The following is a 26,563-nucleotide window of genomic DNA, read 5'->3' on the forward strand; positions in this document are numbered from 1 at the left end:
AAATAAAAATTTAAAAAAATAAAAAATAAAAATAAAATAAAATTCCATTATTTTCATATGTTCTCATAAAAAAAACCCAGCATTTCTCTTTTTAAGTGAGAGTCTAGGAAAATGGAACCAAATTATATTTTTCACATTTTGCTGGGGAAAAAAATCTAAAATTAATAATTTCTGAAAGGTGATTAGCAACATTTTAAAAGTTGTAGAGAAATGAGGATATTTTACATCTTATAGTCATAGGCCAGAAAGTGGCATATGCTAATAAACCCCATTCTTTCCCACTAGTCACACTCTGGCCCACGGGCTCCCCTTTAACACCTCCCACAGGCTCTTTAAGTAAAACCACACGTATGTATGTACGTAATATACTTGACTGACACGTCAGCTCTTCTGTTCCTTGACCTAGTCTGGGCCTCCTACAATTGGGTAGGAAAGTCCTACTACAAAGCATTTACTAAGAAAACTTAGACAAGGTGTCCTTGAAGATATTCACCATCACGGAGTGGAGGGGAGCTGCAAGGATACCTACCTCAATTTCTCACTCATATATACATACACCCCCACACACACACTTAACCCAGCTGTAGCAGTGATTAAAAGAGACTGAATATAAGCTAAAATTAAAATATGAATATACCAAAAGTTAGATGCTTCATTTTAGGGAAAGATCAGCTACTGAATTACAACATGTACAGCAACTCAAAGAAGCACATGGGAAATTTAAAAGTGAGCACACTCGTTTAAAAACTTTTATTTTATTTTTTTAAAGATTTTATTTATTTATTCATAGAGACAGAGAGAGAGGCAGAGACACAGGCAGACAGAGAAGCAGGCATCATACAGAGAGCCTGACATGGGACTCGATCCAGGGTCTCCAGGATCATGCCCTGGGCTGCAGGTGGCGCTAAACCGCTGCACCACCGGACCTGCCCCTTAAAAACTTTTAGATGCAAGAATAGTATTATAAAATACCTTATCTAAGTTGGATGTTTTTTTTTTTTTTACAAATTTTTTTAAAATTTTTATTTATTTATTTATGATAGTCACAGAGAGAGAGAGAGGCAGAGACACAGGCAGAGGGAGAAGCAGGCTCCATGCACCGGGAGCCTGATGTGGGATTCGAACCCGGGTCTCCAGGATCGCGCCCTGGGCCAAAGGCAGGCGCCAAACTGCTGCGCCACCCAGGGATCCCTAAGTTGGATGTTTTTACCAGAGTTTAAAAATAGTTCATTTTGGTTAATATATATCAAGTAAAGCAATGGTTTATTTTGTGGACAAGAAAGGCCAACAAAACAAATCAAAACAATCCAGATCAAGCTTCAAATGCCTGTCCTATTTTCGAGAATTCTGTATCTTTAGCAGATACTTTTTTTTTTTGTACAACAAAGATTTAAAATCACTTCCTTCTTAGCAGGCTTTGTATATTTCCATTATTACCTGGGGGACTGTGCTCTGTGAGTCATCTGTAGGTCCAGCCAAGGAGAGTAACTCTTTCATTGTTACTTTTAACAAATCCATTTTGCCTTTCTTAGGTTCAGATGCCAATAGCGCCTATGGAAAAATAAGGCAAAAATTAATGGGGCTCTTATTTTACATATACCTATTTGCTATTTCCCAGCATCAATCCCAAAGTGCAAAATCCCCCTATAAAAACAGGAGGTATCAAGTAAGTTAATTAAGCCACGTGGCCTTGGGCAAGTAGCTTAATCTCTCCATCCCTTCATCTGTAGAATTCAATGAGACTGTTATCATGGAATCTCTAATGTCATTTCCAGGTTTGCTGGTTAACTGTATAATTTTAAGAGGTTGAGGGAATAGCTCTTATTGACAACTCTTTTAGGACCATAACTAGGTGGCAGGTCTCAGATACAATAAGCAAGTCTGTTTTTATATTTTTTTAAAGATTTATTTATTTATTTATTCATGAGAGACACAGAGAAAGAGAGAGGCAGAGACATAGGCAGAGGGAAAGGCAGGCTCTTCCCCAGGGAGACAGATGCAGGACTCGATCCTAGATCCCAGGATCACAACCTGAACTGAAGGCAACCACCCAACCACTGAGCCACCCAGGCATCCCCATTTTTATAATATATTTACCAACAAGAAAATTCTCCTTTATTTAAAAGACAAAACACACACATACACACACACACACACACAAAACCTGTGGATTAAATTTCTAGCAAGAATTTGGAAACTCCCTGGAGATTGATCAATTATTTAATTCTTTACTAAAGAGTCTCTTCTCCACCTTGGAGTACTATCAAATTGTAGCACAGGAAGCTTCCATGGAGCTAAAAAAAAAAAAAAAATACTACAAACTCCAAAGGAGTCCTATATTTGTATTTCTAAGAGCTGCTTGTTTACTTTGTGTGTAACATTTTTTCAGTATACAATAAACATAAAAATAGGATATTAAACTACCTGAGGCAATAAAAAGGAATGAAGCAACATGGATGGATTTTGAAACATGCTAAGTAAAAGAAACCAGACATGAAGGCCACACATTATGATTCCATTTATATGAAATGTCCAGAATAGGCAAATCTATAGAAACAGAAAATAGATTAGTGGTTGTATAGAACTAAGAGTAGGAGTAGCAGTGATCAGTGATTATTTCATTTGTACGTAGCTACTAGCTCCCAAGGGTGAAAGTTTCAAACTACTCTGCATCTTTGGAGGTTTTTATAATCCATGAAAGAAGAATACCCAAAATAGATAAATTTAAAAGAGAATTTTATCATAGTATGTTTAAGCTCAGAAAACATACACACTATTTTTCTAATGACCACTCAAAAAAACTTCATTATCTGCACAAAAGATAAGTTCATTAAGTAGGGCAGTTTTTCTCCATAGTTAACACTAAGTAGAGGTTTCCATGAGAACATAACTTACAGGTAGGTTATACTATAAGGAATGGGACCTCTCTGATTTTTCTTATAATTTAGATTTTACTCAACTAATATAAATAAAGGTATATGCAATTACTGAAATGTCTCCTTGGAATCATGGGTTTTTTTCTGTCAAGAACTGTGTGCATAGTTATAACACTCTTCACAAGGATGGGCTAAGAAAGTGCATGTCCTGACTGCTCTGTCACTGTGACTAATATTTAGTGTGAAATGGGAACCAGAAGTGGAATAAGGATAGCACAAACATGCAACTAGACCTTGCTACTGTATTAACATTTGTCCTCAGACGAATGATGCAAAAACACGAATGAGGTCAGAATGAATTACAGGAAGAACGTGAACCAAACTGATATCAGATCAGAGAGTTCATTCCTGAAGGTCACCAAAATTCATCCAGCAGAACTACCTCAATGATCTCTGGATCAAATCAACCACCTCTGTAAGTGCTGTCCATTGTTACCAGACAACAATGACTTTGGAAATTTGAGGAAGGAATAAGAAAAAGAAGGAAAAAAACGTAGGTAGGGGCATTAAAAAAAAAAAAAAAAAGACTTCATTTCACTTATTTTTATTGCTTTTATTATACTGCCCCATTCCTGGACTATATCTTACTGAATATTAAACAGAGACCTTTTAGGTTCAGGTCTGATTTAGTATATGAGGGCTCTGGTTTTTATTCACTGCATTTATGAGAGTGACAGCCTCTTAATTTCAACACTGTGGAAATAAAATGTTTTTGTATCAACTAGTAATATCTGGGTGTGCTGATATGTAGTGTTCTTTAAGGTATAATGTTAAATGAAAAAAAAGCAAGGACAAAACAGTGTGTATAATGTTTTCTTCTGCATTAAAAAAAGAAAACACACTCACACATACCCATTCAATCAGGCTGCCTGGGCTTCAAGTAAGTCTTAACTCTGCTCACACTATCTCTGGGGCTTTTAGAAAGTTAACTTGACTTTCCTAAGCTTCTTAGATAAGTTTCTTCATCTACAATATATGGATGATCAAAGGACATATCTCATAGGGCTTGAGAAGGATAACATAAGATATTATATGTGAAATAACCACTTATAATTGTTAGCTACTACTAGGATTAAAATTATTTTGCATTTGGGACATTTTATGGAGGGATTAAAAAGAAACTGTTAATACTGGTTGCTTACAGAGTCTTAAGGGTCCTGAAATAACAGAAAGACTATTTTTTCTAATTCAACAAAAAAGGCAACATGTATACTTCCTAGAAGTGAGCAGTGAATGTGCCACAGTGATGTCTGCCTACTTAATACACAGGCGGAAATCTATACCACTCTCTGTTCATATTATAAGACTGATCTTGAAAAAAAATAAAATAAAATAAAAAAATAAAAATAAAAAAAAATAAGACTGATCTTGTAGAGGGTTTGTTCCAAGAACAAATCTCTCATGGGAACACATTGTTCACACATACAACAAAGCCACAAATGCTATAGCACTTAAAAGACAGAGCTGTCCCTTATACAGTATGCTAACTCACACATCAAGGAGATTGTCAAAAGACAAAACAAATTATCAAAAGACAAACAGCTATATCCCATGAATAGGTACCTGTATGTAGAAAGGAATTCCAGCACTGCGCCTTGTAGCACAGAGTTTAGATGAAGGATCACTGCATTTAATTTCCTCTAAAACATTCCATAACCACTGTTCTGGTAGCTTTTGCAAACTCACATTGGGGCACCTAAAAGGCATATATAAAGCAAACATTTGGAATAATCAAGTACCAGAAGGTAAAAGCACAAACTATTGATACACATCAACACTGTTAGAAAGGAATAAATATTCTTAACATTTAGAAGGAGGGAAACTAAAAACTGTCTCTTTCTACTTTTCACTCCCTTTCCTCTTTATTACAAGTCTTAAGATTTGAAGCTACTAATGATTCCACCTCCTACAAAAGCATATAAAGCATGTGTCTTGTCTGCAAAATAAGCTTTAATACCATGGCTTATACCCAGTCAAAATGTTTTGGTGTTCTGACATTAATTAAATTCTTATAATCTATACTGCAAAACTCAAGATTTCCAACAAAGAGAATATAACTTTGTTATAATTTATGTTCTATCTTTATAAAGATTATTTATATTAAAAGATAACACATTTTAAGGTATATTTTAATAATCACTTCCATGTCTTTCAAAATGATGTGGCCTACTACAAAATTTTCAACAAGATCCTATGGAAAATTAATAAAGTAAGTTGGCATAAACAATTTGAGGTTATTTGGACATTCCTGTTAGTGAGATTCTGCTCTATTATATTTTTATTCTAGAGTGCTTAAGAACATTTTATTTAAAAAATTTTTTTAACCTTATGCCTTACTAGATTTTATAACATTACCTTAAGAAACAGTATATCCAGTGGCAGACGGACAATTATTTTAGGAGGATTGTAATTAGATTTAACTAAAATTAATACATGAGATAAAGTCCAAAGAAAAAATATTTTCTTACATTGTGGAAGACATTCTGTAGAAAGATAACTGATTTCTAATTTGCAGTGAGAATTAGATCTCTCAGAAACACATGTGGGATTTTTTTTCTTATTCTAGTTTGATATAAGATAGACAACTTCAGTTTCTAATTAAATATTCCAAATAGCAATTCAATTTAGTTGCACAAAACAAATATATATGTAAATACTACTACTCTGAAAGACTTTTTTCTAAGTTTGACATAGGCCTAAAAATATTATTTCAGCCATAAATGTTACAATCAATCTCTCCACTCCCACCAAGCTTTGTGATTTCAAGTTTTCTTTTCACATTGGCTTACAAAATTCATCCCACCTATGCTTCATCCCACTCAGCCACCAAAACCAGCCATCAACAATCTGAACTACAGAAATAAAAGAGATCCAAAGGCATAAGAACTAAATGCAAAGTGTGAACCTTGTTTAGATTCTAACTTGCACAAATACAATGTAAAAAAGATATTTTCAAATAACAGAGGAAATTTACATGTACTAGATACTATACGACACCAAGGAATTATTTATAGGCTGTGTCAGGACATGAGAGAAAGTGTCCATATTGTTTAGAGATCCATACTAAAAAGTGTCTAGGAGGGAAAATAATAAATGAGGAATGTACTTTATAACACTTCAGTAAGCCATAAGGAAAGGTATAGATGAAGCAAGTGTGGCAAAAAATTCTGATAAATGTTGAGTCTGGGGATCCCTGGGTGGCGCAGTGGTTTAGCGCCTGCCTTTGGCCCAGGGCGCGATCCTGGAGACCCAAGATTGAATCCCACGTCGGGCTCCCGGTGCATGGAGCCTGCTTCTCCCTCTGCCTGTGTCTCTGCCTCTCTCTCTCTCTCTCTCTGTGTGACTATCATAAAAAAAAAAAAAAAACCTCTAATGGTGAGTCTGGGTGATGGGCAAAGGTGGTTCATTTTATTATTCTCTCTACTTTTATATATTTATATATATATGTATGTTTGAAATGATATGCTTTATATATTTATATATTATGTATGTCTAAAATTTACATTTGAAACTTCTCATAAAAATCCATTTGTGTGATATTTGAAATTTTTATAATAAAAATAGTCCTCCTGCATTCTTATATTCATAAGAATTGAAGTTACTATTGTTGGATTTGTATCTTTTAAAAATTAAGATAAATGCCTTGAGTTTCATGGAATCATCTTCTAGTTTATTACTAACATTGCCAGCATGGTATAATTCTCATACAGTTACTCAATCAAAAACTGAAATCCAAATTTCCCAGAGCTCTTAAATGCTGATGATATGGTTATAGATTATAATCTTCCTTTGCTCATTCTTCACAGTCTTTTAAGTATATTTGGGTTAATTTACTCCGCAATGGGTAAACAGAGAAAAGAAAAGGAAAATCAAAGCAAAAGACATCTTTTGTGATGTAATCCATCCAAAAAATTGGAGTCACAGAGGTAAATAAAGTAAAAACTACTTGATCTAAGATTACATATAGATTTCATTTACCTGTTCTTTTCCCCACCACAGGGCCATTGGCAATGTAGGACTGGCTTATAGATAATGTTGCAGTCTATGGTCAAGTCTTCTATAGGGATTGACTATATAGGAAAAACTAAGAGGGAAAAGGAACTGTAAGAAAGACGGGGTATTTTCCTATTTCCTTATTTTCAAGTGACTGAAATACGAGTACAATAAATACTAGCTCAGTAATGCTCCTCAACACTGCCCATGAGCCTCGCCTGAGCCTCCTTGACCTAGCACACAGAGGTTCTAGCAAAACCAACCAATCTGAGAAGTGTAGGCAGGTCTGAGATGAGACCAGGCCACCTCACCTCACCATGCATCATCCTTCCTTGCCTGAATTTACAAGGGCTCATGACTGTTAACAAATCTTGATCTAATTCCTTTTCCATCTTAATCAAATATTCCAGTGTGAGTCTAACCTTAAAATTTTTTCCACATTCCTATAGCCTTCTGTTCTATCAAGGCTGTATAATTTGCCGGTCCCCATTCTAACACACATGCTACACACACACACACACACACACACACACACACACACAGGCACATACACATACTCTCTCTATTCTCAACTAAGCATTTATGATCTCCACACTTATCCCTATTCATACAAATCAATAAAACTTACTCCAAATATTATATCTCACAAGGACATTTCCTTTCTTAAAGTCTCTAATGTATTTCAAGGAACTAGACACAAGGTATACAGGGGGTCAGTACAGGGGTGGATTTGAGCTGGGCTCGGAGGATGTGCAGCAGAATGGTGGAAGGCCCAGATGTGTAGGCTTGGCGAAGCAGGAGAGGAGGAAATAGTTGTTTCAGGGCCGAGGCAATTCCCTAATTTAGATTCTTGGCTATCATACCTATAAACAGCTAACCAATTGATTTATTCCCTTGAGTGTTGCACACTAAGACTAAATGCTCCTTGTTAATTTGGGGAATTGAAAACAAAGGTTAGTGAATACTCAAAGAGGTCAAGGCTGGCAAAGTACCCTCACCAAAGTCCTCTCTGGCTCACTCCCAAGGATACAGGAACCTCAGGAGCTCTGGGAAATGCTCAAGGCACCAGATCCTCCCATCTAGTCCACACAGTATCTTGATCTGGAATTCTCTAGGATCACCAGCTTTTCTGTAGAATCCTTCAGTTGTCTGGTTTTCAATTTAGACTTTGCACTGTACCCTATTTCTCTGATTCCCTAGCTTCCTAGCTCTGCATCTCTCCCAGGCCAGTCCTGTCCCCAAAGCCACACAAGAAAATTAGTCCAATAATAGAATTCCTACCCTTCTTACTAAAATGAAACATGCTATATTTTAAACTAAATGAATTTACAAGTTTTGTTTAAACTGTCACACCGAAAATATATTTGCCTGCCACTAAGGAAAGAAAAATAAGCATTTACTCAATGTTATTATACATCAGATACAACACTAGACTTTTCACATCTTATCTTACTTTGCAACAAACAAGTCTGTGAAAAGGTCTGATTTTCCCCAACTGCCAGGTGGGAGAGTACATGACAGTGGCTAGGAAGACAGACTACAGAGCCAAGTTATTTAGTTTAGAATCCTCACTCTGCCACTTAATAGTTGTGTGATCCAGGGCAAGTTATGAAACCTCCCCATTTTTTACTTTCCTCTTTTATAAAATGAAAGGGTTTTTTTTGGGGGGGGTGAGATTAAATGAGTTTGTCCTGGTGAAGTATTTAATATGTACTGAACAGGTTTTCTAAAATTATTACCTATTAGTGGGGTGACTGGCTGGCTTAGTCAGTGGAACATGTGACTCTTGATCTTGGAGTTTTAAGTTTGAGCCCCACTTTGGAAGTAGAGATTACTTTAAAAAGTAAGATCTTAAAAAATAAAATAATTATTATTATGAGAAAAGCAAGCTTTAAAGAATTTCAATTGAACTGATAGAGATGGAACAGTTGGTTTACATTTTAACAAGGCATGCCCCCCAAAACATATTAATAATAACCAAAATATTCAAATAGAACCCCAAAACCAACTGAGGTAAAAAAACAAGGTAATTCTGAGTAAAACAGAATAGAAATGCAAAGAAGCAAGAGTGCTGATACCAGAGATCTGTTGGGGTTACAGCTCTGAAAGCAGCAATGATGGCCAAGAAGTCAGTTCCTGAAGGGTAACTCACCTCAGGCCCAGGAAGTGGGAAATTTTAGGGCTTCCTCTCCCATGAAAGGAAGTTGGAGAAAGTTTATTGCCAGAACTGCAACAGTAGGAAAAGTCACGGGTCCAGGGAAACCCCAAACCAGGCTAACTACTAGCTTGATGACCAGATCTGTAATATTCCCAGTATAACTTTGGGTGGGAGACGAGACCCAAAATGCCACTATCTAATCTAGTTTCTCTGATGGAGAAGAATGAGCCAAAGGAAAATAAATAGAGACCAAAAAGACTCCCAATTAGATAGTCAGTAAATCAAAATTTAAAACACAGAGATGTTTTATAATAAGAAAATCAATTTTAAAAAGCAGTAATTTGAACATAAAGTCAATCCATATGAAACTTATTTTTATGGAACAGTCTGACAAAGACCTTAAAATAACTGTTAAGAATACTCAAGAGATAAGGAATAACTTCTATTTAAAAAGAGGAAGAAATTATGAAAAATGGGGTTGGAGGAGGCCTGGGTGGCTCAGTTGGTTAAGTATCTGACTCCTGATTTCAACTCAGGTCATAATCTCAGGGTTGTGAGATGGAGTCCTGAGTCAGGCTCAGTGCAGAGTCTGTTTGAGATTTTCTCTCTCTCTTCCTCTGTCTCTCCCCTGCTCATACATACTCTCTCTAACTAACTAAATAAAATCTTTATAAAAGAAAAAGATACAGGAAACACTGGAAATAAAAATGTGCTTCCAAAAAAGGTAACAGATAAGATAAAGTCTAGAGAATTAATGACTCAGACAACAGTTTTCCAGGAAATATACCCAGAACATTAGAGAAAGAAGACAAAAACACAAAATATATATGTGCACACATATATGTATGTGTGCATACATACACATGATAGCTCCAGAGAAACCAATATACTTTAAGCAAGATTACATAAAGTGGGAATGTCTAGAAGAAAAATACTATAAGAAATATCTAGAAAATTTCCAGAATTGAAGAAAGTCACAAGGTCTTAGATTTAAAGTATATTCCAAGTACTCATTCCAAGTAAATAAACCCATACCTAGGCATGTCACAGTGAAATTGTGATTAAGAAAACCTTAAAAGCCACAGGAGATGAAAGAAAAAATAGGATACCTTACAAGGGAAATCAATTTTACCAAAGACAAGTTTCTCACTGGCAATAATAAAAGACATAGTATCTTCAAAGCACTGAGAGAAAATAACTGTTAACCAGAATTCTATACCCAGCTAAACTAAATTCAAAAGTAGAGGTAAGGGATCCCTGGGTGGCTCAGCGGTTTAGTGTTTGCCTTCAGCGAGGGCATGATCCTAGAGTCCCAGGATCGAGTCCCACATCGGGGTCCCTGCATGGAGCCTGCTTCTCCCTCTGCCTGTGTCTCTGCCTCTCTCTCTCTCTCTGTCCCTCATGAATAAATAAATAAAATCTTTTAAAAAAAGTGGAGGTAAGATAAAGACAATTTGAGACAAACAGTAAGTTGGCCTCCCAGAGATCCTCATGAAAAGAAAATTCTAAAGAACATGCTTCTGCAAAATTAAGTAGACCCAGAGCAGTCTCAATCTTGAGGTATCTATTAGACACACCTCAAGCTCAACATACCCCAGACTAAACTGATGATCTAAAAATCTACTCTGGCCACAGTCTTCCCCATCATATCATATGAAAGATACATCTAGGTCAAAAGTTTCAGGATCATCCTTTCTCTTTTTTTTTCTTTCTCTCTCTCAAATACCAAATCCAATCAGTCAATATATCCTGTCTATTCTGTTCTACCTTCAAATTACATCCAGATTCAGATCATTGTTTCCCATCCCCACCAGTCTTCAAAAGCCATCATCACCTCTTTCTTAAATAACAAAACTGTAACCTCCTAACTGGTCTCTCTGCTTTTATTTTTATAGTCTATTCTCAACCCAGCAATCAAAGTAATCCTTTTAAAAGGCCAGATCATAACACTCCTCTGTTCACAAACCCTCCAAAGGCTCTATTTTACTCAGAATAAAAGCCAAAGTCCTTACTACATCTTATAGTATCTAGTCCTCATTACCTCTTTGATCTTATCCTCTACAATTCTTTTTCTTATTCTACTCTGGTCACAAATTGTTTGCCTGCTGTTCCTTAAATACTCTAAGTTCATGCCTCTCAAGACCTTGGCACCTGACCTTCTCTCTACCTGGAACGGTCTTCCTCCAGCTATATGACTATTGATTAGTTCACCATATTTACCAGTACATTCAAATCTTTAATCCTAGTTTTTAAAATCAAGTTTAAAAAAAAAGAAATTAAATAATTTCTCCAACATTAAAAGGCTTGTAAGTGACAGAGGGAGAATTAAAATGTAGATTGACACCAAAGCCCTTACTTGAAGGTGCTTGTCCTAGATTCAGTTCTGTATCTGCCGCAACCTGCCCATGACAGATATAATATAAGCCCTCCATTCTTTGCTTCAGTGGATTTCATTCATTCATTTGGAAAAAAGATCTACTAAGTATCTAGTAGTTTGCCTGGCACTATGCTATGCCCAGGAAAGGGAAAAGAAAATAAAAATTCCAAATCACACATAATTCAGAAAGCATGTTCCTGTGACTTTGGAATGTATTATCAGAGTATATATGGATTTTAAGAAATTTACCTTCCTAATCATGTTTTATTCAGGTTATTCTTCAGATTGATTTGAATCCCTGAACATATACTATCAGGGTGGGGGTTAGAGTTGTTTTTAAACAAACTGAGTGATACCGATGGAAAGCTAGCTGGAGAATTAAAACATCCCACAGAAAAACCACAGGAGATAACTATTTGTAACTGACTTGACACGAGCTCTGTCTCACTCATTCTGGAAGTATTCCAATTCCCTTGGACAACTGGGAACATTTATGACTGTTAATAAACTTTCCTACATTAACTGAATGACTCACCACTGGCTTAAAGAAATTATTTCACCTGCAAACACAAAGCAACTAATTTCACATTTTAAATGCAAAGTACATTTAAATCCAATATACAAAACAAAATTCCCAGAAAATTATCAAGACTCAACTGCCAGGAAAGTAATTATATGTAACCTCAATTGAGTAAAGGTCAAGCCTTTGACAATATCTTCATTTCCCAAATAATACTTTATTTACCAAGCTGTTATCACTAAGGGCACAAGAAGGAAGAAAATCCTTTCCTTTTCCCATAAACATAGACTTCCATTTTGCCAGGTGTAAGAGCAACTCCAAATGAAACTTCATTCAACTAAATAAGTTACTGGCTTGAGAAAAATAAATGTCAATGAAAATAAAGTTATTTATTTACTGATTGTTAATAAACTTTTACCCTACTATGCTTCCTCATTACACTTTATTTTTATTTGCTAATAATTTAAATAATTCTAAATGATGAAAAAAAAAAGGAGTTTATTTGGGGGGTCAAAACCAGAATTTGTTCCCAATCCTGATACAAAGCCATGTTTACTCAAGTTGAACATCATCAGTCATAACCACCATCTCAGTGAAAACAGTTATGAACAATAATTTCAAAAAATAACACTCTTAGCCTGGCTATTGAAAACAGCACACTTAGAATCCTCGAATAGTGCATATCACATCAGAGTAAATGATACACAGGCAACCATGGAGGTAATAATTGGTACTGGTCTGATATCCAAAATAAAGACATAAGACTTTGATTCCTTCATACAGATGAAAACAAAGGAAACTGAAAAACACGTACCTAATTACACTTAAACAAACAAAAATAGAGTGAGGATTTCAGGGAAAGTAGAAGGATAATCTGATAATTTAGAATCATCTCCAAATGTCTACCATATTAATACTGTCATGAGCAATTCCAGTTTTCTCACTCGCTCAAGTTCAAAGTTTTGTAAAGCAAAGCTTTAGCTGCTTACAATATAAAAACAAGTTTGACTGTTGACTTTGAACTGGAGTGGGGGCGCTACACCCTTACACTTGGGGCAGCATACCATTTAGGTTTAGAAGAGAAAAATTACCCACAATGTAAAAGGAAATTTTTGCTTTCACAAGCTTCATGCTTTAAATATTCCATGTACTGGGGAGCCTGGGTGGTTCAGTCGATTAAGCATCTGCCTTCAGCTCAGGTCATGATCCCAGGGTCCTGGGATTGAGCCCTGAATCGGGCTCCCTGCTCAATCTTCTTCTCCCTCTGCTCCTCTCCCCACTCATGCTCTCTCTCTCAAATAAATGAATAAAATATTTTTTAATAATAAATAAATAAATATTCCATGCACTAGCCAAAAGTCATCCACTGATGACACCGAACAAACGGATCTAAGATTCCAAGTACAGGGTAAGAAAAGGGTCAAGAGGAGAATAAAAACAGCATGGAGAGATATAGCATACTTTAGTTTCTGGCAACAAAAACGTTATCTCCATTTATTTTACATTCATGTTGTTTCTCACATGTCCTATTCTAGCTCCTCTGTCTTTTTCTATATATAACCCCATAACGCACACTGTGTCTTATTTGTTGATGATCTTAAAGCTACTTACTGGGATCCATATATATTAATGTTTGCACAATTCTCAATATACCTTTTATTTTCATATCCATGTGACTGGAGACTCTCAGAAAAAAAAAAAAAAAAATATATATATATATATATATATATATATATATCCCAGGGCATAAAATCTAGAGTCCTTATCCTAGGATTCACAAAATCCTAAATATTTGGAATAAGCTCATTCAACTTCATCTTACTGCTGAGAAAGCTCTTCCCAGAAAGCTGCTGCTGCTTGTCCTTCAAGTCTTGCATAAAGGAAAAGACATGCTTCCTTTCTTTAAATGCTTCCTTTCCATAAAGGAAGACATGCTTCCTTAGCATAAAGGAAAGAGACATTTTTCCTTACCACCAAACTTTATCACATCAAATTACCTATTACTATCTGATAGTTTTCTTACTAATTTCTAAATGTCCTTTAACATGGAGTTATCTATAAACTCCATCATATCAGGGACACTCTCTGTCTTCTCTACTTGTCTCTGCCTGCCACCCAATTAGGAACTCAATAAATACCTGTTGAAGAAATGAACGACCCATAACTTAGCAACTCTGTTAAGGGTGCCATTCTAAAAAACCAGGTTGACAAAGAAAGGAGGGGTATGGTAACTGGAAAGGAAAATATGAACAAAAGTGTTTTCCAATGATAAGAGGTGCCACCATTAAAGCCAGAGGTAACCCTGATTATTCTTCTCATCACCTGGGACAGAAAGCTCAGCAAGTACAATGTTTTCTTGACCCTTTCATTTCTGCCATGTAGATCATCTAGTTTACTTCTCTAATCCCAAAGATTCAAATGCTGGGCTCCAAGTTCCTCTAAGAACGAGAACCATGTCTTATCAACATTTTTTCTATGATGTCTGCCCATCACGATTTCTTATATATAACAGGTGATCAATGAAGCTTTTGTTGAACTGCTACACCCTGAAGCAATATGAAGTTACAAAAAAGGTTGGATTCTAGTGCTAGTTCAACTGGTCACTAACTAGTTGTGTGGCTACGGACAAAGCACTTGATTTTTTAGTGCCTAAAAATGAAAATAAAAGAATTAAAAAATTGCTTTGAAATTCAATGAGACATTATTACCTGGGTTCCTGTTCCAAATAAAAGCAAGCACTGACTCTAAATTACATTAAGTACCCAAAGCTCCTGATAAGAATGTCCCCGAACTTAAAAAAAAAAAAAAAAAAAAAAAAGAATATCCCCTAAAACACTGAGCCCCATCATGGCCTTAGTCCTTTGTTCAGGTCTTAATTCTACAGAGTTAAATGTTTTGACTTCAGATTCTAGTAATTTTCTCTAAGTTCACAGCAACTCTCTGGCCCACCACATCATATTCTCAATGGTCAAACAGAGAGTTTCTAACACAACATCTGGTACACAGTAGAGATTCAAAAAATCTTTATTCGAACAATTAAGCAAAGACAACTAGTGTTGATGCCAGAGGCTGCACATTAGCTGTGCCTTCAGTTAGGCAGATAATTGGAACAAAACAAAACAGGTGTAGAAAAGGAGGGCTGGAAGTTTAAAGCTTCTAATGGTGAAGCCACTGTGCCTATAAAAACACAATAGCCTAACCTAGAGCTCTGAATAGTCAATGAACCTTCTGTCTAATCCCCAGCAAGGAAAGATGACTTTCTAAGGAAGTGATTTCAAAACTCCAGAGTTGCTGGTCCTATGATAATGAAGGAATTGAGAGGTACAAATGGAACCATGCAAGGCTCCCAAGAACAATGCAACAACTCTAGTTATTTGTCTTGGTTCCTCATTATACCCTCCAGAGGTCAGCAAGGAAAAGGGAAAGGTTCCTGAGTGAAGCAGTCCTTGGTTCTCTGTGCCAGCCAGCTCTATGCAATCCCAGCCACGGCCATGGGGAATTCCAATCCAGCGTTTGCTAGCAAAGGCCTCTCCACTCAAAGAACGGCATCCTCTTCCTCTGAAGGATCATTTGTTTTATTTCACTTCCATGTCAGCTTAATACAAAATACACAATGTCTTTAAGTCTTGAGTACATCATACAAATTGTAACATTCTTACAAGGGATTCAAGGTTCTTCATAAAAACCTCTCATTAAATGTCATTAATCCACAAAATACTCCTAAGAGATGGTTTACCAGTTCTAAAGGATGTTTACTAAAAATGATCCAACTTCCCCCAATCTTTCATGCCCTCTATCAGACTAGACTTTCCCAATCAGAAACTAGAGCAGCACTGTACAATGAGTAGGACACTCAGAGCTGAAAGACACCTGAGAAAGCTGAACCCTCTCATTTCATCAGAGAGGACACAGGACCCAAAGAAGTTAAATAGCTTTCCTCTTGTCAACAAAGCTGGTAGATGGAGCTCAGCTCCAATTCATACCTCAATATTCTTTCTTCTAAACACAGAAGAAGGTGGTGGTTGAGAGCATGGGGTGGGAGGAATCAGATCATTCTGATTATCCTGTTCAACGGTGTCCAAAAAAAAAAAAAAAAAGACTGCCGTGGGTAGATGTTTTTTGGTTTTTGTTTTTCCTATGTTAAGGGGCTATGGCCTGAATCTCTACTAAAAGTAAGAGAAATGAAGAGGGCAGGCCATCACTACAGTTTAGGCCTTTGTGTTGTCTTGAACAAATCACTGGAGCAAATTATTGTTCCATAAGCAGATTAGTCCACTTTCTATCCACAAGGCTATCTCACTTATAGTGGATAAGTATTCTAAGATAAGCATAAAACCCGCAGACTGAAATCAAATTATATATGCTGTATACCCAACTAATTGGTCATTAGACTATTTTGTGCCAGTAAATCAGGTTCCCTGGCTACAAAGTGGCTTTCCGATGGCTTCATCCGTCCACCTAAGTATGCTAACACGGTTATTTTTTGTTGAGTTCTGATTAGTTTTATTACTATTGTTAATTGAGAAATGTTATCTTCATTTCCTCAAACTCTTTCAGTATGGTTATTTTTCTTAACTTAGGGATTTTTCCCAATCTCCAATTATTTCATAAGCTAAATTCTCCATTCATTCTCTGGTCAAGTATTATGTTTATTATTTCAAGGTTCATGTTTATTATTTCAATTAAACTAAACAGTGACAGATGTCTGTGAAGGTTGTGTGCATGTGCACACACATTTTAAAAAGGTAACATAACCCTGAAGCATGGAGAAACTTTAAGCCTAAAAAATGATTTGCCCAAATGAGATCCAGTGAGAAAGCTACATATCAACAGAAGTCATCTTAACCTCCCTCACCATCATCAAATATTGTTGAGGTTTACTGCAGGCTAAAACATCAGGGGGCTATTTTGAAGACTGAGCTTCAGGCACAAGCAGTAACAACAGTGACCAAATCTAAATTGAATTACCAATATGAAGGCCATAGGGAAAGGGCAAGATACAGTGGATTTTAAAAAGTGGTTAGAAGGGCAGATTAGATTGTTGGTTCCCTTAATATTTAATATAACCATTCTCTGAGATCAAGGAGAAAAATGAATATTGAAAACTTTGGGACTTTACTAACAGAGCTGAGATAGAAGTTACTGAGAACAAGAGTTCTCCGTTATTATGTCTAAATGACTCAGTATTACTATAAGAACTTTAAAAACAAGTTATTCAAAGTTCCAGAAAGAAGGTAATACCTGACTCAACTATGGAGTGGGCTTAAAAATAAAAATTCAGAGGCCGAAAACCAGACACCAAGATTTAGAATTTAAATGTTAAGACACCCTAGTTTTCCACAAATCCTTTCAATCTGCTACAGAAATGGGAAATTTAAAGGATTTCCTCTCTATATAAAGAATAAATATGGTTTTCCAGAGTAGACTGTAACTTAGTTATTCTTTATTTAATAATTAATGTTTTAAATAAAATTCATAGGGCACTAAGAAATAAAAGTGTTTTATTTAGACACATTTGCCAAAGCAGATGTGAATAAAAGTTTAGACAAGATTGTATATCATGAGTTGAATGACTTTTTAACCAAATCTCATACAGTAGTCTACATTTATTTCTTTCTCAATCACATATTCCATAGAGACTCAGTCTTTCATTCTCCAGTGAAGTAGAGGAAATTATATTTTCATTATTATAATTCAATTGTTCATAAGAAGTCTTCTACTGAATTTAAATTATAGTAGCTATAATTAATTGATGAAATTTTAAATACATATTTAAATTACTTCTGTCTACCATCATTGTTGACGTCCACGAGTTAGCATTACCATCTTATGACAAACTCTGCTAAATGTCAGTAGTTCGTATTTTCAGGCCAATAATTGTTAATGATTGTAATTATTGCAGTAAATGGTTGTAGGTTAAGTTACATTTCAATACACAGAACAATTCACATATATGCAGAAGACAATATTAAGCATTCACGAATCTCCCTTCTACATTAAGAATTGTAGTCAATAATTTAGTCCCCTTAGTTAAGATTAATTCATGGTTGTACAAATGAAAGCCAGGGTCCCTGGCCTAACACCCTACTTTAAGAGTCTATTCATTTTCACTGAAAAAACAACTTAAAATACAAAGGTCATAAAGGGTAAACAAGCAAATATAAATTTCATCAGAAACTTAAGCTTCGAGTTATGACTTGAATGTACCTAACCACTTCAATCAAATATGTAGGCACGTACTTAACGTTTTCAGAGTATACATGTTTCATCAAATTCTAAATAGAAAGCACAATATACAAAAATATTTCTTTTAAATATTTTATTTATTTATTCATGAGAGACAGAGAGAGAGAGGCAGAGACACAGGCAGAGGGAGAAGTAGGCTCCATGCAGGGAGCCCGACGTGGGACTCGATCCCAGGTCTCCAGGATCACGCCCTGGGCGGAAGGCGGCGCTAAACCGCTGAGCCACCCGGGCTGCCCCCAAAAATCATATTTAAAAAAAAATAATATACTGTTTATGTGTGTACATGTGCAAATGTTGCTTTCGAAAAGTTCCCAGAAAAAGAAAAATAGCATCTCCCATTCCCATTTATTCTTAGATGATTGTTTAACAGTGAAGTCAGTTTACATTTGAAGACATTTTGAATAATCCTATTAAAAACCAATTCAAACAATGTGGCTCATGTTTAACTCTTCAGTTATTTATCCATTAATCTCTTTAAGTGCTTCCTTCCCAACACAGCTGTAGTTCAAGAGGTGGCCAGCAGTTGGCCTCCATTTCAGTGGATTTTCATGAAAGCCCAGATTTCTTTTTGCAAACTTCTAAAAAGTTGTATGAAAAATAACTTTTTCATAACTTAAGAGGTTATAAAAAGCTTTCAAAAGGATCCAAAAGAAACACATTTTCTTTTAAAAATAAAAACCAAACAAAAGGAAGCCACACACATTGTAAAGATGTTCTTTGCAAAACATTCTGTTCAGCAGATCTGAAATGTCTCCAAAGGGACCAAGAACCACTTGGTTTGGAAGCAACAGTTGAGAACTTGTAACAGGTTAAAAGCCAAGAGTGACAACCATGAAGAGATTTTTAAAGCAGATTAGGAGTACCTGAGATACTGGGCACTGGGCCTTGCCTAGTCTCTCTGTTCCATTTATTTGGAATACCTTCAACGGTACCATTCAACCACCCAACATACAGCTGTTCAAAAGCCTCTGTCCTTGGTCCTCTGTTCTTTTCTTTTACACTGTCCCGTAAAGACTACAATCCTCCTAACTATGATGGTTACAGTGACAGCTCCTAAACCTACATTTCTGTTTCTGTTACATCTCCCAAACTTAATCTCCTATCTCCAAGTTTGACTTAAAAATCTCCACCAGAATATGCCATTATTATCTCACATACAACACATACGAAACAAATTTATTCATCTTTATCAAACTAATTCCCTCTTTCAGTTTCCCTGTCTTTGTTAACATTAATCCCATTGTTCTGGTCACCATCAATCAAACCATAGAAACAATCATGGACTCCCTGGTGCCCTCCATCACTCACGTTCAGTTGGTTCATGTGGCAGATTGCATTCTTCAAAGATTGCCACCACAGTATCTCCCATCCCACATGTATTTCAGCAACACAATCTTGCCACTTCAGCATCAAACACATAGTGGAGTCTAATTCCTCTCTCCCTGAATCTGGACTGGCCTTAAGATTCACTTACAACCAGAAGAATGTGACTGAAGCAATGCTATCAGACTCCTGAGGTTATGTCAGAAAAGACCGTGAAAAAAAGAAAAGAAAAGAAAACCCTGTGCCTCTCCTGCCTAGTTCTCTCAGAACTCTTTCTGGGGGAAGCCAGCTGCACACATGAATGCTAACTACCTTAATACTGTCTTGCTCAGAGACCACATGTAGTTCCAACCTGGCCCAATCTTCCAGCTATCCCACCAAGGTGCCATAATATGAATAAAGCCATCCTGGATCCTCTTGACCAGTTCATCTGCCAGCCCTATGCCACCATACTGTATTTAGTGTATGCTGGCAGATTCACCCAACTGAGCCCATGCCCCTAATTCTTGACACATAAAATCATGAAATACATTATATAAATGTATATTATAAATATAATAAAATCCACAGCTTCCTTCAAAGCATCAATAAGTTGTAAGTAGAGTTGTTACTATGTGGGGCTAAATGTTAACTGACATACCAGTTCTTTCCCTCCATTCCCAAGGCCATCACCACAGAGGAAGCTCTTGTCACCTTAGACCTAGATCATTATAACTGATTCCAGGCTCTCCTCACTATAATCTGCCATTACAATCTATCTAACCCAATAGTTCCAACTGAAAAACTACTTTTACACACCAACACCACAATCAGCACCAATCTCACTGATGTTTCCACTTGTAGAAAGTTTTATAATGCAAACTTCATCTAGATAACAACAGCCAGAGAGCTGTCAATAGGGAAAATATTCTTTTCCTTATTCTTTTCCTTATTCTTTTCCTCTTTTCCTTACTTTAAGGGAGAGAGATCAGAGCTAAGGAGATTAACTTTTAAACAATCTCACTGCCAATAAATGGAATGAATATAAACAGAACTAAGACGCTGTGTCAAAATTTACTATTTCTCTGTTCAACAATGCTTCCTATCATCTATTTCAGATAAAAAATGTTCAATGTCTTTTTCCCTCCCCACTACAGCAAACCTACTTTCTAAACATCCTTGATTTGGTCTCAATCTATCCATTTATTTGGTACTGGCTACTAACACCATCACCACCAGCACTACCACCACCACCACCACCACCACCACCACCACAATAAGGATGGCTTATTCACTCCCCTGACAATATGCCATTCTGATTCTAGCCTCTGTACATCTGCTCAAAAGTTTCTTCCTTTCTCCTGATATCTACTTAAACCTTGATCATGCATTAGCATAAATGCCACCTCCTCCATTAAGTCCTACCAGCCTCTGTTGCTTTCTCTCACTATATTCCTACAGAATTTGTAAATTTCAGTCAAATTTTGACAATTACATTGGATTGTTTATCTTGCTCAAGTGTGTTGGTCTTTTTTTTTTTTTAAGATTTTATTTACTTATTCATGACAGACACAGAGAGAGGCAGAGACACAGGTAGAGTGAGAAGCAGGCTCCATGCAGGGAGTCCAATATGGGACTCCACCCGGGTCTCCAGGATCACACCCCCGGCTGAAGGCGGCGCTAAACCGCTGAGCCACCAGGGCTGCCCAAGTGTGTTGGTCTTACTTTCCAGGCTGGTATTTAGCTAACACACATCCATACGTATAGCAATGTTGGGTGCTGACAGCCAGTGTCTGTTCTGGTCAGTCAATACTCATGACGCACCATCTATTAAATATTTTGAATTTCATCCCTGTTTATTTCCTACACTAAACAATATGCTCTTTAAGAACACGACCCTTAAAAAAAAAAAAAAGAACAGGACCCTTGTCTTATAAAGAAGTTCTATATCCTTCAAACCAAACACAGTACTAAGCACACAACTAGCATTCAAAATATATTTGACAACTAATTTGAAGGGAATGAAGTGTGCTGTGTTATGAGAAAAAAATATTCCGAAGTCATGTCTACACTGGAAAGAAAGAATTGAAAAGATAATACAATATTTTCAAGATCAGCATTTTAACCTCAGGGACATTTTATAATGTATCATTTAAAGATGTTCTGTGCAGCCCATAACTGCAAAATGCTCTATAAATGTTTTTACCAGGAGTGTGAAAAAAAATGTTTCAAAAATATTCAGGGAGTAGATGTCTTACCAGCCCAAAATAAAATGTTTGCTGAGGCTACAAGACTGGCAGAACTCTGCTTCATTTCAAAAAGTTTCCAGGCAATGGAAATGTTTTCCTGGAAAATACTACCTTTTATTTAGAGAACACTTGCCATGAACACTTAGTCATTAAGTAATTTAAGGTTTCCTTACAAGCTCTTTGGAGGAAATCTATTATATGAATGAATGAAATTATCAGCACCTATAACGTCAAAAAAATACATTTGGCTAAATATATGAAATCTACCTAAGTATTTTTCCAGCTAAGGGGGAAAAACCCTTGATAGGTTTTGGTCTGTTTACTTTTCTTTTACAATTTTCTATAAGATAAAATTATGAAGAAAAATACAAAATCCTTAAGTGTTTCTCTGTCTGTAATATACACAAATCCAAAAAACTGGAAGGCTTATTTTATTCCAAATGCCAAGTAATTTTCAAACATACAAAACAGTCATTTCATTCAATGAAATGAAATGGTAACTTCAAAACTATTTTTAGCAAAATCTTTGAGTTTGCTTCAAATCACCTTTCAATGAGAGAACAACTTGGTTTGGACATTTCACTCAATCATCTGCAGTAAATCATACAATGAAACCTAAGAAAACAATTTCTTCCAAGAGTTTGAAGCCAACTAACTCCTATTCTTTTAAACATCAAAAGACTCATGGTTCATACACTTAGTCTTTTAAAAACATACACAAAAGGATATTTGTTTTGTTTACCTGTTTAGTATTTCAGTGAGTTTCACAAAGCCAGTGTAAGCCAGTTCAAATGCTCCTCTGTGCCTGGACTGTAAGAGGTGTTGTTTAAAGTAATCCCCTATTTCTTTTACCTTTAAAACGAAATAAAAAAATAAATGTGTGATTTATACTTACTTACATTTATAGATATATTTATGTCAGTAATATCATGTAGAACTCAGAACTAGATCTTTCTTTATCTATTTAGCACTTACTTTGTGACCGGTAGTATTTTAAGTGTTTTTATTATCACATTTAATCCTCACAGTAATTCCACGAAATAAGCACTCTTACCATCCCAACTTTTCAATTGGGACAAGGCCCAGAAAGGCCAAGTAATTTATTCAAGGTCACACAGCAAGTATGTAGTAGAGCCGGTACATACAACCAGGCAGTTTTGGCTCCAGTTGGCCGTTTTTTACTACTAAACTAGAACTGCCTCCCTATGCCAGCTTCACAAACCTTGCTGTTTTCTCTGTTAGCTTGTATCACCCGACATTAACAGCAAATCACACAAAGTGACAACCCTCACTCATCTGGGCCTGGGTGAAATAATTACCTTTTTGTGTTAAAAAAAAAAAATCTGGGATCCCTGGGTGGCGCAGCGGTTTGGCGCCTGCCTTTGGCCCAGGGCGCGATCCTGGAGACCCGGGATCGAATCCCACGTCAGGCTCCCGGTGCATGGAGCCTGCTTCTCCCTCTGCCTGTGTCTCTGCCTCTCTCTCTCTCTCTGTATGACTATCGTAAATTAAAAAAAAAAAAAAAAAAAAAAAATTAAAAAAAAAAATCTTGTTCTATTGTGATTAAAATATACTCAAGATTTACCATTGTTACCATTTTTAGGTGTACGGTTTCGTGGCACTCAGGCTATTCATATTATTGTGTAATCATCAGCACTACTCATCTACAGAACTTTTTTACCTTCCCAAACGGAAACTCCAGTCCATTAAACAATAACTCCTAGTAATCACCTTTTAGAAACATATAATTATTAATGGCAATGCAAGATCTGTGCAAAGGGACTCCTGAAAATTGAAAATTGACAGGCTTCACTCTGAGTCAGAACTATGGAATTTTCCAGAATGCTACCTAATTACTTTCTTACATGTTGCCTTTCTGCATGCAAGTTCAGACAAATTAACAAACGTGACAATTTATTTTAAAGAAGGCATGACTAACAATTAGTTGTTGATGAGATATTGCACAGAATTAACTGGTAAACTGGGCTAATTATATTTTTATACCAGGAATATTTGGTGGCTATCAACTTTAGAAAATCCAAATTTTGTATAAAGCTCAGAACCAAAGCTGTAACTGGCTCTATTGATTCAAGTCTCCCCAGCAGATCACAGTACGGTGGAAAGGCAAGCTGTCCTAAGACAGCTCAGATATGCTTACCTAGAACACCTTCTCCCTCAGCACAGTGAATAGGTTAGTGCTCTGCACACATTAGAGATAGTACACAGTACAAGGTATAGTTAAACATTTGGCCATTGGCAAGTGTCTTTGTTTCCTCATCTATAAACTAGGAATAACAATAGTACTTGTCACGAATGTTGCATACTAAAATAAGTTAATAAACCTAAAAGTTCAGAACAGGCCCATAACCTATAATCCAATTCAGTCTCTAGGTTTCCAAATAGAAGATAAGTAAAGATGTACTCCATACTCAAAATATATTTGGTTATAGAGAGGTAACAAGTGATACATTTAGAGAAATAAAAATCAGACATAAAACAACAAAGAATCAGAAAAGCAATATATAATAGGATTTTTAAAAACCTAACACTTTAAATAACCCAAGAATGCCAGGTCAGGTTCTTCAGCTCAAGTTTTCAGGTAAAGATCTGATGATACTTCTAATTTTTCATATTTTTTAAGAGCCACATACTACTAGCTATCAAAACCACAGTCAGGGCAAGCTTTATCATTTTCTCTTCAATCCAGTAATTTCAGAGCATATTTTGACCAGAATTATCAAGACTTAAATCTGAATTTAACCCCCAAGCTAGATCTAATGCTCAATAATCTTACAAAAATGGGGACCAGAAGAAACTCCACTTAGCAAATCATTTCTATTATTAGAGAAATAAAAGAAGATTTCCAGTAAGGTATTTTTAAGCCACAGAAAATAAAAACAGGAAGCCCTAAAGATGGGTCTAACTTCTTCAATTCTTTTTTTCTAAAATGTTAGATAGTAAAACATACTGCAAGAAAACACAAATGTTAGCTATTAAAGTGCTTCTCTGTGAACTTACTAGAGTTCACCATCTAGTTTTTTTTTTTAAGATTTATTTATTTATTCATGAGAGACACAGAGAGAGAGAAAGAGAGGCAGAGACACAGGCAGAGGGAGAAGCAGGCTCCATGCAGGGAGCCTGACGTGGAACTTGACCCCAGGTCTCCAGGATCAGGCCCTGGGCCGAAGGCAGCACTAAACCGCTGAGCCACCCGGGCTGCCCCACCACCTAGTTCTTTTTTTTTTTTTTTTCACCATCTAGTTCTTAAGCAAAAATTTGATTTTCAGATTCCTTTATCCTAACTGCTTAAAGGGTCCTAAACCAAAAAGCATTTAATAAAATCAAGGATCTCAGAAGTGTGACCAGTAGATGGTCTTCTTAAGGCTGGGCCTGAATTTTAGGTAATCCTAGCCTCAGGAAACAGAATGAGGTTCTAAAGACACAAGTGAAAAGTAGATAGTTTTCCCTCATTTCATTTTGGACATAATCTCCCAACAAACTCATCTAGGTAATACTATGAATTTTTGCCTTTGAAGAGAATATACAATGTCTATTAATCAGACAGTAAATATTTCTTTAGCACCTAATCAAATGCTTAGCAGCTTAGCACCAGGGTAGATAGGGAAGAACAAAACAAGACAACTGTCTTCAAGAGGCTCTCAGTTCAGACAAAACCAATATGCTGAGTGGTACCCATCAGACACCTAACAGCTCCAAGAAATGAAAGATCCGGGCAGCCCAGGTAGCTCAGCAGTTTAGCGCCTTCAGCCGAGGGTGTGATCCTGGCGACCTAGGATCAAGTCCTGCATCGGACTCCCTGTATGGAGCCTACTTCTGCCTGTGTCTGTGCCTGTCTGTCTGTCTCTCTCTCTCTCTCTCTCACGAATAAATAAAGTCTTTTAAAAAAATAAATGAAAGATCCTTCTGCCCCGGAATATAATTATTACAAGAAGCTTCAAAAGCTTCATGTCAGACCTTGAACTGGATATACTTGGGTAAACCAAAATGGAAGAGGGTAACTAACGTGAGAAGGGGCTGGGTGACTAGAAGGAATGAATAAACATTTATTAAGTACCTGCTATCTGCCAGACACTTTACGAGATCATTCTATGAATGAACACAGAATATATAGAAGTTTAGCAGGCCTGGCTGAATGACTGTAAGGTTTCATACTAGAAAACAGTGGAAGAGATGGTTGCAAGTTGGGGATGGACCCCATTAACAAGGGTAGGAGGAGTCAGCAGGGCAGTGTGGTCTATGAGCAATTGCACAGGAAAAAGAGCCATGCTAACACCTCCCACTGGATAATCAGACTACAAGCAACAGATCTGGTCCAAACAGCTTAGAAAATTAATGACAATAGTTAGAATCAGAAATAGAATTTTAAAATTTATTTTTAAAATGTAAAAATGCTCTGAAAACTCTGACCCAATCGTCTTTTTATTAGATGCCACTCAGGTCCAATCTAAACTTCACAAAAACATGGATGAGGTTTTCACAAAGTATTTTCTTAATGAATAACACACATCTGGAGATTTTTAAAAGGGAATTAAGGTAAAAATGCCAAAAAAAAAAAGAAAAAAGGCACCGATTTCTATTCTTAAAATTAAATTCTAGTCACTATCATTTTAAATTTGCAGATCCTCGTTCTAAATTTTCATAAAACCTATTTTTTAAAATATTTTTTAAAATTTATTTATTCATGAGAGAGAGAGAGAAAGAGGAAGAGACACAGGCAGAGGGAGAAGCAGGCTCCATGCAGGGAGCCCGATGTGGGACTTG

At 36.3% G+C, this 26,563-nt stretch overlaps 1 protein-coding gene and 1 long non-coding RNA gene across 10 annotated transcripts in view; one reads left to right on the forward strand and one right to left on the reverse strand.

Moving 5' to 3' along the window:
- Positions 1 to 26,563, reverse strand: part of THADA (THADA armadillo repeat containing) — a 327,892-nt gene that overhangs the window by 245,717 nt on the left and 55,612 nt on the right. For all 5 annotated transcript variants that reach the window (XM_055328918.1, XM_055328919.1, XM_055328920.1 and 2 more), the window contains exons 23-25: positions 22,524 to 22,633; positions 4,500 to 4,632; positions 1,438 to 1,551 (exon numbers count right to left, since the gene is read on the reverse strand). In XM_055328918.1, the coding sequence (XP_055184893.1) occupies positions 1,438 to 1,551; positions 4,500 to 4,632; positions 22,524 to 22,633 (357 nt within the window). The remainder of the gene's footprint in view (positions 1 to 1,437; positions 1,552 to 4,499; positions 4,633 to 22,523; positions 22,634 to 26,563) is intronic.
- The window catches only part of LOC129511836 (uncharacterized), a 132,213-nt gene that overhangs the window by 27,634 nt on the left and 78,016 nt on the right, over positions 1 to 26,563 (forward strand). The window lies entirely within an intron of this gene.

Source organism: Nyctereutes procyonoides, unplaced genomic scaffold (assembly GCF_905146905.1).
Source record: "Nyctereutes procyonoides isolate TBG_1078 unplaced genomic scaffold, NYPRO_anot_genome, whole genome shotgun sequence".
NCBI lineage: Eukaryota > Metazoa > Chordata > Mammalia > Carnivora > Canidae > Nyctereutes > Nyctereutes procyonoides.